At 40.9% G+C, this 12507-nt stretch overlaps 1 protein-coding gene across 4 annotated transcripts in view; it reads left to right on the forward strand.

Moving 5' to 3' along the window:
- usp49 (ubiquitin specific peptidase 49) overlaps window positions 1–12507 on the forward strand; it is a 71156-nt gene that overhangs the window by 32249 nt on the left and 26400 nt on the right. For all 4 annotated transcript variants that reach the window (XM_068057328.1, XM_068057326.1, XM_068057329.1 and 1 more), the window contains exons 2-3: window positions 983–1132; window positions 7074–8549. In XM_068057328.1, coding sequence (XP_067913429.1) covers window positions 7137–8549 — 1413 coding nt within the window. In that variant the 5' untranslated portion in view covers window positions 983–1132; window positions 7074–7136. The remainder of the gene's footprint in view (window positions 1–982; window positions 1133–7073; window positions 8550–12507) is intronic.

Raw genomic sequence — 12507 nt, forward strand, 5'->3', positions numbered from 1 at the left:
AACCTGCTGTGTCCCTTCTCCCTTGTTGTGCCTTGAAAAGATTTCTCTGGCCACTGTCTTCATTCTTTTCCTCCTGCCCCAATGTGTTCAGAAATATTTCCCTACTGTTTCCACCATGCTGTTCACTGAGATGAAAGGGAATGTCAATCTAATGTGCCCCTCACTGTAATGCATGGCTTGCTTCCTCTGCCCTCCTCAGCTTCACCTCCATTGCACATTATAGCAAGGGTTAACTGTACATTTAACGTGCATTCAAGGAAGACGAGGCATGGCAGATGCAATGTGCGTAATACAGCAGAGTGAACAAATAAATGAGGATGTTAACCCATGCATTAATGTGAATGTCCTGTTTAGGTTTTCTGTTCTGTAACTCATAAATGATATTATGACATGTTTAAATAATGCCATAAAGTAGCATCAAAAATCTTGTGCTGTAATTCCAGCTCGTAGTCACAGTTGTCGTAAATCAGTACATATCATTGGGTTTTGGTGAAATATGCTGGTTGTAGCAGCTGACCACTTGGTGCAATTAAGCCCTCGGGCTGGCATATCATTAGAAAATTAGATTTTTTTTTTTGTTTAGATGTTTACAGTTTTTGCAATTTCTGTGACCATTTTCACACGAGTTTTACATCAGAATTCAGCCAATGAATTTTGACAGCCATGTTGCTGGATAGTCTTGGGGTATCTGCATATTAAAATGATAAAAAGGCAATCCTCCACAGCTGTGCAGATACCTCTTGGGATAGAAAGGGAAGTAACAAATAGAATGCAGATGATACCAGTTAGTGATGCTTGCAGAAATAGCATTGTCTAAATATTAACATTCTGTTTCGCTACGGAAAGCTTTGCTCTCTTAAAATATCTCAATATATTTCCAGACTCATTCACTGAATAAAATACTTTAAACATGATAAATGTCTTGACTTGAGGGACAGAATCTCAGTGGTACTTTGCACTAAAGATATTTTTTATGTTTCAGAGCTGTAAGGTTGTCTGCCTGTAATATGGTATCCTGACAGTTCCTAGCAACGTATCGTAGAGGTACAGTGCTGTGACTACTGCTTGCTGAGATGGTATTTTCCCAGACTGTGACCACTCTGTTGTTGGAAGAAGATTTGAGAATGTCTAAGTAAGTACAGATACTTTCTGCCTGATAATGTATGCAGCCAGGAACCTGAGTGTTAAATTTTTCATTAAATCTTTCCTTATTTTGCCTTTGCTATGTGCAGTAATATGATCAGGAGTAGCACTTCCAAAGATTAGAAATGTGTTTTGCAGTTAATATCTGTTAATTGTCCTTGCACTACAATTGGCGCAATCATTTTTATCTATTGGAAGATAGCTTTTGTATCTTGGCCTTTGCCTGAGGGTTGTACCTACTAACTCTTAGTTTAATTTTCAAATTTTCTCATCTCTTCTTTTTCCTTCTGAAGTCACTGACTCTTGTTCCATACTGCCAGCCATCCCTTAATACCTTAATTTCACAGACGAGTCGACTGGTATATTTCTTTCCACTTGTGCACTTTCCAACAGTGGTCACTATGCAGGAACCAGCAATGGGCATCCTGGCTGAGTTTTCTACTCTGTAACCCAGGGAAGGAAGCTGAGCCCAATTGCAGTTGGCCAGGTGAGAATGGCTAACAGCACAGGCCAGGAATCAAATCTAGGACCCTCTGGTCTGCATATCTGATGCTTCATCACACAGTGTCTTTCTGCTATTCTCACCAAAGTGAAGAATGGGAAATGAAGCATTGGAGGCAGTTGTCATTGGGATCAAGAATTCTTTAAGTCAGATATGTCATGGTTAGGTGCTGTGTATCATAGAATCATAGAAACTTAGAGCACAGAAGGAGGCTGTTCTGCCTGCACTGGTTCTTTGAAAGAGCAGCCATGCTTAGTCCTACATCCCCACCTTTTGTCTGTAATCCTGTAAGTTCCTCATCCTCAAGAACTTGTCCAGCTCCCTTTCCAAAATTATTTATAGAACCAGTTTCCACCACCTTTTCAGGTACAGTGTTCTAGATTCCAACAACTCTGAGTGAGAAGAATTCTCCTCATCTCCCCTCTAAATCTTTTGCCATTAATTTTCAATCTGTGACTTCTAGTTATTGACCCACTCGCCAGAGGGATGAATGTTTATCTAATCTATCAAAACCTCTCATCATCTTTAAAAACTCCATTAGATCGCCTCTTAACTGTTTCTGTTCCAAGGAAAATAGTCCTAACTTTTTCAGCTTCTCCTCACAACTGAAGTCCCTCATCCTGGTGAACTTCCTTTGTACCCCATCTAAGGCCTTTACATCTTTGCTGAAGTGTGTTGCCTAGAATTGTCCACAGAATGCCATCTGAGGCCTAACCAGTGATTTATAAAGTTCCAGCATAATATCTCTATTTTATTCTATTCTATTCCTCTGTTTATAAAGCCAAGTAACCCATATGCCTTTGCAACCATCTTATCAACTTGCCCTGACACCTTTAAGGATTTCTCACTTCACACTTCTCCGCATTGAACTCCATCTGCCATTTCACCATCCTATTTGTCATCCTAAAGCATATAACTATTTTCATCACCATCTACTACTTTTCCAAGCTTCATATCATCTGCAGAATTTATAATGCTGCTCCCTACACCCAGATCTGGATTGTTTATAAAAACTGAAAAGAGTAATGGACCTAAAACTGACCCTTGGAAAACACGACTGCAAACCAGCTCCCAGACTTATCAACAACAACTCTTATTTTTGTATTCATACTGCCACATGGACTTGTACCTTCTCAGTAATCCTCCTGTGTGGCACTTTGTTAGATGCCTTCTGAAACTCCATATGTGGAACATCTGTTGTACTGCCTTGATCATTCTTCTGTTAGCTCTTGAAAGAATTCAATCAGGTTAGTCAGACATGATTTGTGTTTAGCAAATCCATGCTGGCTTTCTTTGACTCTTAACTTTTCAAATTAAAATTTATTTTGTTCCTGATAATGGTTTCCAATAACTTCTCCACAACCAATTATAGACTGATAGGCCTGTAGCTTTCTGATTTCCCCTCTTCCCTTTCTTGAATAGTGAGTAACATTAGCAACCCTGCAGTCCTCTGGCACCACTACTGTAACCAACGAGGATTAAAAGATTGTAACAAATGCCTCTGCTATTTCTACCTTTTACTACTTTCAGCAACCTAGGATGCATTCCTTTTGGACCAGGTGACTCACGAAATTTCAGTTTTGCTAATCTCTTCGGTATATCTTCTCTATCCATTACTATCCTGTCCTTAACTTCCCACTCCTCTTAGTGTAACTTTCATGTCATCAGCTTCCTTTGTAAAGACAGATGCAAAGTACTCATCTAATACTTTAGCCATGTCCTCTGCTTCAACATGAAGATTTCCCTTTGGGTCCTTAAAAGGCCCAACTCTTTCCCTAGCCATAAGCAAAACGCTGCAGATGCTGGAAATCTGAAACAAAAACAGAAAATGCTGGAATTACTCAGCAGGTCGGGCAGCATCTGTGGAAAGAGAGTTAACTGTTCTGATTTATTTGTTTTATTTATTTAGAGATACAGCACTGAAACAGGCCCTTCGTTCCACCGAGTCTGTGCCGACCAACAACCACCCATTTACACTAACCCTACAGTAACCCCATATTCCCTACCACCTACCTACACTAGGGGCAATTTACAACAGCCAATTTACCTATCACCTGCAAGTCTTTTGGATGTGGGAGGAAACCGGAGCACCCGGCGAAAACCCACGCAGACACAGGGAGAACTTGCAAACTCCGCACAGGCAGTACCCAGAATCGAACCCGGGTCCCTGGAGCTGTGAGGCTGCGGTGCTAACCACTGTGCCGACCTAAAATATTAACAGCATTTTCTGTTTTTTACCCCTAGCTAACTGCTTACGCAGTTAAAGTTTTAGGGTTTAAAGTTTTAATGTTTCTAGCTAATTTTTCTCATAACTTCTCTGCTTATATTAATATTTCAATTCCCTGCTGTATTTTTCCACATGGACTGCAGCGATTCAAGAAGGTGGTTCACCACCACCTTCTCGAGGGCAATTGGGAATGGGGAATAAATGCTGGCCTAGCCAGCGATGCCCACATCCCATGAACGAATATATATTTTTAAAAAAATCTTCCTGATTATTAACTGAATCTTCCTGCTGACATTTGTTATAAGCCTCTTTTTTTCCATTTTATTTTAACCTTTATTTCTTTTGTCATCCAGACATTAGCTTTGGGTGCTCTACCTTATCCCTTCAAGAGAATGTGCCCAGTTTGTGCCTGAATTATTTCTTCCCTGAATGCCCTCCATTGCTCCATTACTGCTGTACCCTGCAATCGCCTTTTGCAATCTACCTGTGCTACATCCCTTCTTAAATCCCTGAAATTAGCGATGTCACCTTTTATATTTTCTTGTCTCTTTCCATAACTACTTCAAACCAAATTATATTGTGGTCGCTGTTAGCTTGATGATCTCCTAGTGTAACATGCTTCGCTTGCCCTACTTCATTTTCCAGAATCAAATTCAAAATTGCTTCCTCCCTTGCTGGACTGGAGACGTATTAACTTCTCCCGCATGCATATCAGAAATTCCTCTCCTTCCTTATCCTTCGCACTGTGTTTTTCCAGTTTATGTTAGGGTAATTAAAATCTCCTATCATTATTACTCTATTTTGATACAAGCCTTTTAAATGTGCCACAAATATGCTCATCTATCTCTTCACTGTATGGAGCTCCCTCTACCTACTCGGTCTGAGCATCAACCTTGGTGCATCCCTTACTGTATCATTCAGTGTAGCATTTCCCAGGTTAGCCATCCTTTCAGGCCTATTAAGTGAATTGCAATCTTGGTACCAGTCAGGGATGTTTTTATGCAATGCTCACTTAATAGCTCTTCAAAAGCATTTTAAATATCCCTTTCAGCAAACAGGTGCCAGGTCTGCTATAAGTCTATGTGCCATTATCATTGCCATAAGTCTCATCAAATGGTTTTTGAAAATTCATATAAACCAATTCACTGCATTTCCTTCTCTGCTTCTGTTATTCGAAAAATCCAGTAAGAATAGTCAAGAATGGCTTGTCTTTAGAAGTTGATGTTAGTTTGTGTTTCTTCAGGTGTTTAGTAATTTCACTCTATTTTATAAGCTCTTGGCTGACCTATAACTTTCTGGCTTACTGCATTTCCTTTTTTTTTTTTGCAGAGTGTCACGTTTGCCACTGTCCAAATATCTGGTGCAGAATTTTGGAAAATCTTAGAGCTTCTGCATTTTCTTCCCTAACTTTCATCAGGATCTTCAATTTTATGAAGGGTTTTAATAGGGTTAACAGGGAATGACCACTAAAGTATCGAGGGGAGAGAATGAGAAATTTCTTTACTCAGAGTTGTGAGAGCATGGAATGTTTTTCCACAGGGAATGGATGAGTCAGAGACCATTGTTTATGGGAAAACTGGATAAATATTTGAAATAGATAAAGATACAAGACTCTGGGACGATTGCAGGAAAGTGGAATTAATTTTAGATTTAACTGGCAATGAGTCAGCACAGATACAGTGTGCCAACTGGCCGCCTCCTGCGCTATAAACTTTTTTGGTTCTATAGTGTTTATGCAATCCTAATATCCGCCTTGTCTGTAAAAAAAAAAATTGAGGCAAAGTGCACATTTTGTATATCTGCCATTCCCTTAATCTTCATTTTTCCTTTTCACAACCATACCAAAATCTTGACTATCCTCTCACTAGGAATATACCTTTATAATATTTTTGTTATTAATTTTCACTCATACTACTTTTAGTCATTCCTGATCTGCCTTTTTGTAGTTTTCCTCTTTTTTTTTATCTGCACTGTAAGTTATGTTTTTTCTAGTTTCAAAATCTCTCATTTCCCTATTTATCTATACCACCCCAGACTTTGAAAACTTCCAATTTCCTCTACTGGAATATGCTTTTACCTATTCCTCCACTGTTTAAATATTTTCTACTTCTAATCTATCTGTCAATTTTTCCTTCAGTTTAATCTGAGCAATATCCCTTTTTTATCACACTATTTTTATCACACTAGGGGGCGGCACAGTGGCGCAGTGGTTAGCACCGCAGCCTCACAGCTCCAGCGACCCGGGTTCAATTCCGGGTACTGCCTGTGTGGAGTTTGCAAGTTCTCCCTGTGTCTGCGTGGGTTTCCTCCGGGTGCTCCGGTTTCCTCCCACATGCCAAAAGACTTGCAGGTTGATAGGTAAATTGGCCATTATAAATTGCCCGTAGTATAGGTAGGTGGTAGGGAATATAGGGACAGGTGGGGATTGTGGTAGGGATATGGGATTAGTGTAGGATTAGTATAAATGGGTGGTTGATGGTCGGCACAGACTCGGTGGGCCGAAGGGCCTGTTTCAGTGCTGTATTTCTAAAAAAAAAAAATTATTTTTCCAGTCAAGTGCCCTTGCCTTCAAATTTTTCTTTGTCTTTTCTTATACTGCACGTAACTATATATTGTGATCACACTTTCACAATATCATGGGTTGGATGAAAACCCTAGTCATGGAAGAAAAAAAGTCAGCAAGCTAGCCTAGCTGACTTAAATTCATTCTTTGAATAATGTAGCAAACAGCACCCACTTTATCCTATTTTCCCCCTGTAGTTTTAGATTCTGTTTGTTACTATAAGAAAAATATTAAACTTGTCTTTTTTTTTGTATACCTTATTTTCATAAAACTGCACCTTTAGGGGTCAACCAACATCAAACTTGATGTCTTGATTCAGAATTGATGCTGTTGTCCTCTGAGGATGTTGAGATCCTTTGTCAACAAGCTTGTAACCCTTTATTAACTAGACGACAGGGCAGTAAAGGCCTCTTGATGTGCTATTCCTGAGCTGGTGGCTAGAAGGTGTGTAAAGGAAATGAGTTGTCTTTTGTTGTTCACTTTAATGAACAGTGGTTTGTTTGGCAAAAGTAACTCATTAAAAGTGGGGCATTTACAAGGGCTTGGACCTTATCTCAGTGAGAATCTTCTCTAATTTGATGCTTTACAGCTTGTTATAAAGTTTCAACAGCTGAAGTTTTTTTTCTCTTTCTGTACAGGTTAAAGCAGTACAGCAGGTCAAGGATACTACAACCAGAATATTTCTGAGAGCTTTTAAAGCCATGGATAGGTGTAAGCATGTAGGGCGTCTGCGACTCGCCCAAAATCACTCCATATTGAATCCCCAGAAGTGGCATTGCATGGACTGCAACACCACTGAGTCTGTTTGGGCCTGTCTTAAATGCTCCCATGTGGCTTGTGGCCGCTACATTGAAGAGCATGCACTCAAACACTTTGAGGAAACTAGGCATCCTTTGGCCATGGAGGTCAATGAACTTTATGTCTTTTGTTATCTTTGTGACGACTACGTGTTGAATGACAATGCTACGGGGGATTTAAAACTGCTGAGAAGCACTTTAAGTGCGATAAGGAACCAAAAGTACAGTCCGACTGCACGCAGTGGCAGGGCATTGCGGTCAATGGCTTGCGGGGAATCTCCTTGTTCGTTTCAGAAGAACAAAAAAGGGCAGACTCATAGTACAGAGCAGATGTTCACTGCTCTTTGGCACAGACGGCAGTCTTTGCTAACAAAGGCAATGCGCATTTGGTTTGAACAGACAACCAGTGGGAAACGTAGATTGGAAGAAAAGAGGCTACAGGAGGAAATGGATAGAAGAAAGGAGGAAGCAAGGAAGCGTCGACAGGAGCTAAAACGCAAGTTCATGGAAGAGCTTGCCAAAGCTCCACCTAGGAAAAGTGCAAGGATTTTATTTCAAATCCGGAAGGAGGATCATATCTCGAGAAAGTGCAGAAAACCAACTGGAAGAAAGGTGCTACAAACTGTCCCTACCTCAAAACGACAAAGGAACAAAATGAAGCGCTATTACGCTGCCAAGCGTAAACCAGTGGTAACTCCTGGTGTTACGGGTCTAAGAAACCTTGGTAATACCTGCTACATGAACTCCATCCTGCAAGTACTGAGTCACTTGCAGAAGTTCAGAGAGTGTTTCTTAACCCTTGATCTCTGTGAGACTGAAGAATTATTGGCAAGGACCACAAATGGAAAAACGAGATTGTCTAACAAGGTCACGCTGGGGATTGGTCCTACAACTTGCCTAGCAGGAAGAAACGATCATGTGGGAACTTCAGGGAGATACAGTATGCCAGCTGGTTTGAATGGAGGTGCCTCTATGGCAAGGAACCTGGAACTTATTCAACCCAAGGAACCTAGCTCGAAGCACATCTCTCTTTGCCATGAACTTCACACACTCTTTCGAGTAATGTGGTCTGGAAAATGGGCTTTGGTATCCCCATTTGCTATGTTGCATTCTGTATGGAGCCTGATCCCAGCATTCAGGGGATATGGTCAGCAAGACGCTCAGGAATTTCTTTGTGAATTACTGGACAAAGTGCAGCAGGAGCTGGAATCGGAAGGCACGAAGCACAGGATCCTCATTCCTTTTTCCCAAAGGAAGCTCACCAAGCAGGTTCTCAAGGTGGTAAACACCATCTTTCATGGGCAGCTGCTCAGTCAGGTAAATGAAAATGACAGTGTGTGCAGTCTTATTTTAATTTAATTCTTCATTCGTGATCTGATCTTGTCAAGATGAAGGATGACAATACTGTTGAATGAAATACTTTCCACTTTGTAGCCAGTGTCAGCACTCTTCTATCAGTTATCACATGCATGAGATGTAGCAGTAAAGTTACCTGCACTAAATATAAAAGTTAAAGCTATGTCCTTTTGGCATTGCCATCCTTCACTTTTTAATGAAAACTGAAAAGGTTGTTTTGTAACTGAGAACTTGATACCTTTTTCATTTCCAGCCTGTTAACATTTGTTATTTAATGATCAGTTGTTCGGCAATACCAGTCAGAGTACGTACAAGTTATTTCTAACCTTGGGTTTTAACTTTTTAATTATAATCTTCTCACTGCTCTCCTGAAGGTGCTGCTTGTTGCTGGAGTGCAGCAATTCCCTGGGCGCCTGTAGCCATCTGTTATCTTGCCCAAGTCACCATTCTTAACATATGTGTCTTGATAATGAGCCCGTGGTAAGCTATTTGACTCTGGAAAGCATCAGAATCGAGCCCAATCTTGTTCTCACCCATCAGTACACTTTCTAGCACTGCTCACTGGGTACTAATCTGGAGTGGAACCCCTGGTGGATTTAAAAAAAAATTTCCTTTGGGTCATAATCAATTCCTCCCCTCCCCCATTCATGATGTCACTGAAGTAGAGCATACCGCTGAAGAGGAGCCCTTTTCACAGAAATAGAGGCTGAATAATCTGTTGGTTATGATTTATATGCCACAAATTCGTTTAACTAATAATTTATTATGAATTCATTGTAAGCCTTGCAAGTTTTACATTGCTTGTGTCCCAGGACTTAGTTCATATTTTAATTGTAGAACACCAGCAGGATCCAAATCAGGTTAAGTTCCAGGTCTTTGAACAACTGTGCATGTTGCCAGTCACTTCCTGAAGTTGCCCTTTGCTTCAAAGGGGGTAAATTTATAACATGGGGCAGTTGAAGTATTTAAAGAATAGATATGATTCTATGGGAAATATGCATCCATGTTTTTGATGTATCACCACCCTCTCTTTCAGGACAGATATTGATGCCATTTTTATAAAATTGATTTTATGCCTTTTATTTGCCTCATTGTGCTCATTTTACAATGGCTCCATCCAGCTGCTTTTCTGAATTCCCAAGGTATCAGCTGGAATACCTTTAGGTCAGCTCATTTGCATTGCAGCAGACTGTAGGGCAGCAAGCAAAGTGAAACTCCAGCAGTATTAAATCTGAACATATGTAAGTATGATGATTCAGGTCAAGCATTGTGCACTTTGGGTTTTTCATACCTTATTTATATTAACAGCTTCCAGAAGCACTGTGAATAAGTCAAAACCTATGACTCCAGAGATGCAAAACTCCACCTCAGCAGGTGGTTTCATTCCTGCCTCCAGGAGCAAGACAGAGGAACAAGAGTGGGCCAATCAGGAATTGGAACATTACGTTCCTGACTGTTAAGCAGCTGAACCACTCACGGTTCCTGCACAAGCACTGTTCAGACATTGCTGCCAATGTCATCTGTGTTGCTGCCATATATAAATAGCATAAACCTGGACAGAGGGAGACCTTCAAATTTTGAAATTGCTTCTGCTGGAATATGTTTTGCAATATAAAGGGGTTTCCTGTTGCTTAACCAGTTTCTGTGTTTACATCGAAGATATAATGTTACAGGACCCACCAGCAGGAAGAAATCCATATTACCAGGGTTTTGACAGGCGGTGGATCCTGTCGGATGGTTCCCCGAACAGACCGCCAAAGTCATTTGGCGGAATGCCTCATCACCAGAACTTTCAAACAAGCATCAAGATGTAGCTTGGCTGGTGGTGAGAAGAGCCCTCCCCGTCAGATCCTTCCTGCACGCCTGGAGTCTCTCCCCCTCCGCATAATGCCCCCGCGGTGGCTGTGGTGGGGAAGAGACAGTTGCCCACCTCCTTCTGGAATGTGTCTTTGCAAAGCAGGTGTGGAAAGAGATGCAGTGGTATTTGTCGAGGTTCATCCCAGGCAGCTCTAACACAGGAGTCTGTGCTCTACGGGCTGTTCCCAGGGACGCACACCGAGACAAACATCAACTGCTGCTGGAGGACTATCAATTCGGTGAAAGACGCCCTTTGGTCTGCCCGAAACTTGCTGGTCTTCCAGCGCAAAGAGTTGTCCATGACCGAATGTTTTAGACTGGCACATTCCAAGGTCCAGGACTACGTGCTGAGGGACGCACTAAAGCTTGGGGCAGCCGCAGCAAAGGCTCAATGGGGAAAGACCACAGTGTAAGGTCCCCCCACCAAGCTGAACTGAGAGGCTGGATCCATGGGAAACCCCTCGAACTGTATCGGGAAAATTTTGTGTGCTGTTAAATGTAAAAATGTATATGGCACGACAAATGAAATGGAAGGGTTGTGAGGCAACTCATGATTGTATTGAAGGAAACTGATCTCCCTGGCACTGTTTGTATATTTTGACTTGGTGCTGTTTGAAACTGTTTGGTAATGTATTTTTTACAGATTTATATGAATAAAGTATATTTTGGAAATAAAAAAAAATATTACCAGGGTTTTGAGAGTTTGAAAGATACTTGAGCATAGTTGCAGGCTAGCTTATTTGTTCTTGCATATTTGGATCTGCAATACTTACGGTTAAATTCTACCGAATTGGTAGAGATTGCACATATTCTAGTGGATAAAGATTAGCAAAGCAGAGGGTAAATTTCCAAGCAAATAGCAACTTAAAGTACAGGCAGCAACTTATTTAAATTGTGAGAAGTAATAGAATAAAAATTTAAATTATAATCATTATCCGGATATATAGACACTTTTTAATTTAGGATTTTATCAAAACTTTAGAAAGGACAAAGCACATAAGTGCATAGTCCCAAAAAGGTGACAGCAAGAGTCATTAATTATAGCATCAGCCAGTTGTTTGATTCTCCCCGACCTTACTTTTGTTCCTGTGCTACTGCTCAAGTTACTAGAATATATTCCACAAAGTGGGCTAGTTGCTGGTTATGAGCCACTCTTCATGTGCCGGTCAAGATAGTAACTGCTGGTGGTTATTTGTGAAAGAGCAGAACTGAGCCTAATCCAATTCTTACGTATCCATATACGCATTTCCAACAGAAGGTCACAACAGCAGTTGGGAGCTGAAAGCCAGACATTCTCCTTAGCTGGGGAAACTTGGACTGAGGCCCCTCCCTCGGCTCGTTTTGCACTTCCTGGAAACTGAGTCAGTAGCATTGGCGGAGACCTGGGAGCAGGTTCCATCTGGGCTGCAGATGCTGTCTGTTGTAATGCAACTAGACTAGGGATAGCGGAGTAGAGAAACTTGCCTTCATTTATTTTTCTTTAAAAGTTGTTGGTATATGTTGTGTGAAAATATGATCAGTATTGGATCTGAAAACTTAAATAAAGCTGTGTCACAGAGTGATAGAGTGCACTTTCATAGTTGTGATTCCCCCATGCACAAAACTTTCTATTCTCATCTGAACCAGTATTTTTTCAAACTTTTCTGCATTGGCTCCTCTAGCAAATATTGACACACTCCCAAGGACCCCCTGTTCCAAGTTCAGTGTCATATACCCAAAGGAAATCAGTGCGGCCATTGCACAAAGCATTCTTTATTTGCATAAAGCAATAGAAATAACATTAACAAACAACATAGTCAGTAGATAGAGAAAAGGGAATGCTGCATTTTTAAGGTACTGTGTTCTTGCCACATGTGTTCACGCTAAACAGTCGGATATCTGATGACCTTTCAAAGCCCGATGACCTTGCAAACCCCATTTTGATCTTAAATCATCGAAGAGAAGTACTGTATTGATTTATTTAGTGACCACTTTGCCCTAAGCAACTCTCATATACCTCCTAGTGGCCATTTCAAGAACAGCGATGACGGAAATGTATTATCAAATCTCTTGCTTTCCTTCG

The sequence above is a fragment of the Heterodontus francisci genome, chromosome 25 (genome assembly GCF_036365525.1).
Source record: "Heterodontus francisci isolate sHetFra1 chromosome 25, sHetFra1.hap1, whole genome shotgun sequence".
NCBI lineage: Eukaryota > Metazoa > Chordata > Chondrichthyes > Heterodontiformes > Heterodontidae > Heterodontus > Heterodontus francisci.